The sequence below is a fragment of the Penaeus vannamei genome, chromosome 9 (genome assembly GCF_042767895.1).
Source record: "Penaeus vannamei isolate JL-2024 chromosome 9, ASM4276789v1, whole genome shotgun sequence".
NCBI classification, from domain to species: Eukaryota; Metazoa; Arthropoda; class Malacostraca; order Decapoda; family Penaeidae; genus Penaeus; species Penaeus vannamei.
In genome coordinates, this window is record NC_091557.1 from 43557505 (window position 1) to 43562504 (window position 5000).

At 35.4% G+C, this 5000-nt stretch overlaps 1 protein-coding gene across 3 annotated transcripts in view; it reads right to left on the minus strand.

The window, feature by feature from the left end:
• Positions 1–5000, minus strand: part of LOC113804751 (sodium-coupled monocarboxylate transporter 1) — a 13622-nt gene that overhangs the window by 1811 nt on the left and 6811 nt on the right. For all 3 annotated transcript variants that reach the window (XM_070125800.1, XM_070125801.1, XM_070125802.1), the window contains exons 7-9: positions 3934–4052; positions 3076–3233; positions 333–559 (exon numbers count right to left, since the gene is read on the minus strand). In XM_070125800.1, the coding sequence (XP_069981901.1) occupies positions 333–559; positions 3076–3233; positions 3934–4052 (504 nt within the window). The remainder of the gene's footprint in view (positions 1–332; positions 560–3075; positions 3234–3933; positions 4053–5000) is intronic.

Here is a 5000-nt window from a genome sequence, read left to right on the forward strand (position 1 = left end):
GCTCATGGTCTTGCAAAATTAGCATTTCGTATCATTTACACTTGGAATGGTACTGGGTAAAGTTCATGTGATTAAAGGAAAAGAAAATAAACTAGTGTATCTTTAATATTTTATGGTTCATGGTCTTGCAAAAGGAGAATTTCATATCATTTGTACTTGGAAAAGGAGATGCATTGTAGGAGAAGAGAATAAACTTGTATGTCTCCAACATTTTATGGTTCACGGTCTTGCAAAACAAGCATTTCGTATCATTTGTATTTGAGATGTTACTAGATAAAGGACATACATTATGGGAAGCTCATTACACTGCGATAAATACACAAGGAACCCACCCTTCATTCGGTAAAGAAACCTCCGTGGTGGCATCCGTGACAGAGGCGATGGAAGTGGATTCAGTGACAGCCAGTGTAGTGGCGTTGACAGCTATCGTGGTGGCGTTAGTGATTGGGCAGCCTTCCTGAGACATAGTCAAAAAGGGTTCCTGCGTTTGGTTCAGCAGCTGGCCGATGGCTAACCACACACTTAGTATGATTGAGATGAAGAAGCCAGACGACGCTCCCTGGAAATGAAGTTGAACATCAGTCTCTCTGGACTTTTGTTTATGCATCTATTGTAAGTGTTCAGTATTTCATTATATGAGGAATTTCATGTATTATATCATAAGTACTGAGGTCGATATTGCACCGTTAGTATTAAGTACATACTATATCATCAGTATTTTGATATCATATCATAAGTATTAAGTATTACATCATATCATAAGTATTAATTATTATATTGTATCATAGGTATTAAGTATTTTATCATATCATAAGAATTAAATATTGTATTATATCATAAGTATTATATATCATAACTATTAAGTATTATTTTACATCATAAGTATTAATTATTATACTATATCATAAGTATTAACTATTCAAAGTTTATATATCTATCCGTCTCTTTTGATCAATAGTTTTGTAATTAATAAAACATGATTAATTTTCCCAGTATCATTCTTCCAGTACAATATATCACATACAGTTTTCAGTCTGTCTAATCTAATGTATATAAAAAAAATAGATCATAGAGCAAACCTTTCATGATAGAGAAACAGAATGAAAACATTAAAGAACAAGGTCAAATAAGAAGAAACGCGTCTAAACGTGTTCTCTCTCGAACCAAAAGCCCGAAAAATGCGTTTATCAAATGTCTTGTTAGAGTAAACGTTCATTTATATATATATATATATATATATATATATATATATATATATATATATATATATATATATATATATATATATAACAACAGAGAGGCCACGTTAATACAATCTCAATTGGTCTTAGAACACTTATGGACATATAGAACAAGGGATAGATTAGTAGGATAACAATGACCCTGTAATTTTGGATAACAACGACCCTGTAATTTTGGATAAACACGTCCCTTTTGACTGAAATTGAACAGGAATTCAGTACAGAACGAGAGAAAAAAGTTACTGTGCTTGCTGTGTTTCACTTTTTTATATAATTGTCTGATTTATTCATTTATCTGGCTGTTAATTTATTCAATTATTCAATTCTCTATCAGCTGATATATTTTTTATCAGTTAATTACCTTTCAATTCGTTTATTTATTCACCTATATATTTATTCATTTCATCTATCTTTATTCATCTATTAATCTATTTATTCATTATTTTATCTATATTCATTAATTTTTTCATCTATAATTCGTTTACTCCATCTATCTTTATTCATTCAATCAGCAGTCTTACCCATACCTTCTAATTTTCTTTTATTTTTTACGTTACACTCCCTCCACATCTATCTTTCTTAATTTTTTTCATCTATAATTCCTTTACTTCATCTATCTTTCTCCATTCATCCATCAATCTCATCCATACCTTCTAATTTTCTTTTATTTTTTACGTTACACTCCCTCCACATCTATCTTTATTCATTTTTTCATCTATAATTCCTTTACTTCATCTATCTTTCTTCATTCATTCATCCATATCCATACCTTCTAATTTTCTTTATTTTTTTATGTTACACTCCCTCCACATCTATCTTTCTTCATTTTTTTCATCCATAATTCCTTTACTTCATCTATCTTTCTTCATTCATTCATCCATATCCATACCTTCTAATTTTCTTTTATTTTTACATTATACTCCCTCCACATCTATCTTTCTTCATTTTTTAATCTATAATTCCTTTACTTCAGCTATCTCTATTCATTCATTCATCAATCTCATCCATACCTTCTAATTTTCTTTCTTTATTTCTTTTTTTATGTTACACTCCCTCCACATCTATCTTTCTTAATTTTTTTCATCTATAATTCTTTCACTTCATCTATCTTTCTCCATTCATTCATCAATATCCATACCTTCTAATTTTCTTTTATTTTTTACATTACACTCCCTCCACATCTATCTTTCTTCATTTTTTCATCTATAATTCCTTTACTTCATCTATCTTTCTCCATTCATCTATCAATCTCATCCATACCTTCTAATGTTCTTTTATTTTTTTACGTTACACTCCCTCCACATCTATCTTTATTCATTTTTTTCATCTATAATTCCTTTATTTCATCTATCTTTTTTCATTCATTCATCAATATCCATACCTTATATTTTTCTTTTATTTTTACATTACACTCCCTCCACATCTATCTTTCTTCATTTTTTCATCTATAATTCCTTTACTTCATCTATCTTTCTCCATTCATTCATCAATCTTACCCATACCTTCTAATTTTCTTTCTTTATTATTATTTTTTTTTATGTTACACTCCCTCCACATCTATCTTTCTTCATTTCTTAATCTATAATTCCTTCACTCCATCTATCTTTCTCCATTCATCCATCAATCTTACCCATACCTTCTAATTGTCTTTCTTTATTTATTTCTTTTTTTTATGTTACACTCCCTCTACATCTATCTTTATCCATTTTTTAATCTATAATTCCTTTATTCCATCTATCTTTCTTCATTCATCCATCAATATCCATACCTTCTAATTTTCTTTCTTTATTTATTTATTTTTTTTTTTACATTACACTCCCTCCACATCACTTACCTTCAGATTGACCCAAGGCAGAAAGAGGGCGACGGTGAACAAGCCGATGAGAGGGCCGGAGAGAGCGCCCGTGATGGCAAAGAGCGCCCTCAGGAAGGACCTCCCCAGCGTCGACACCACCAGACCCAGGACAATGGCCACGATACCCGAGAGGAGGACTGGAAAGGAGGTGGTGAGGGAATAGGCTTGTATTGTGTGTGTTTCTAGGTACGTAGAAGGGGAAGGACCCGGTTTGTATGGGTGTGTCTGTGGGGGATGGTTGTGTGTTTGTGTGTGTGTTTGGGGGGTGGGTGTGGGGGGGGTTGTGTGTGTGTGTGTGTGTGTGTGTGTGTGTGTGTGTGTGTGTGTGTGTGTGTGTGTGTGTGTGTGTGTGTGTGTGTATGTGTGTGTGTGTGTGTGTGAAGTGTGTGTACGTGTAGGTATTTTGCCTGTACTTTGCGTCTGTGGTGAAGCAAAGGGGGATTTCCTTTCTCTATTTCATTTGTCTTCTTATCTTTTAATTCATATATTTATCTGTTTGCGTGCACATATATGCGTCCACACATACACACACACACACACACACACACACACACACACACACACACACACACACACACACAAACCCACACACACACACACACACACACACACACACACACACACACAAACACACACACACACACACACACACACATACACACACACACACACACACACACACACACACATACACACACACACACATACACACACACACACATACACACACACACACACACACACACACACACACACACACACACACACACACACACACAAACCCACACACACACACATTCCATGACCTTCAACATCCTCTCCCGCCTCATGACTCACCTATGATCTTCTGCAGCGCCCCTGCCTTGACGTCACTGAAGGAGGCGAAGAAGGGGTGTGGCTTGAGGAAGTCGGCCCAGAGAAGCGCCGTCATAGAGTTCAGCTGCGTCGACACCGAGCTGCAGGAGGTTAAGGAAAAGATGCCTTATCTCTCTGACCTTCTATAGGAGCGGTCTCCAAAGATGTCTCATCTCTGACCTTCTATACCAGCGGTCTCCAAAGATGCATTATCTCTTTGACCTTTTATAGCAGCGGTACCAAAAGATGCCTTATCTCTTTGACCTTCTCTATCAGCGGTACCCAAAGATGCCTTATCTCTTTGACCTTCTATAGCAGCGGTCCCCAACTTTTTCTTTCTTTCTTTCTTTACGCCCTTAAGAATTTTTTTTTACTGTGTCCTCGCACCCCCTCTAAATTTATAGCTTATTTAAGGATAAAGGAGGTGAATTTATACTGAATTTGATCAACAAAAGATTTTTTTTTCATTATATAGTAATATGTTAACATAAATGTACCAAACTATTTGAATAAACCCATACTTACTTGAAATATCTAAATGTAAAAATCAAAGAACTAACCTTAAAACGTTTATATAAAAGAATTTTCAATTCAGTGGATCAATTATTCGTTTCTTAATTATGAGTAATAAATGGATTAATTCCTTGTCTTCAAGATGGACACTTCTCGCATCCCTTGATATGTTATCTCACACCCCTGGTTGGGAAACCCTGTTCTATAGCATGATATTTATGCCTAGATTTTCTCAATGTGATATTGCTATTTAGATTTTACTTGTAGAATGTTTTATATATTGATTTTTAAAATGTTTTGATTATTTGAACACCTGCATCCCAAAAGGTACCTTGGCAGTTGACGCGGCAGATGATTTTAAACATTCAGTTAATTGAGCCCCCAATCCTCTACCCATCCCCTCCCAATCATCTCCCAACCCCAAACCCCTCCCCAATCCCCCAACCCCACCAAACCCCTCCCTAACCCGCTCCCCCTAAACCTCCTCCCCAACCCTCCCATCCCTCCCCAACCTCCCATCCCTCCAACCCCTCCCC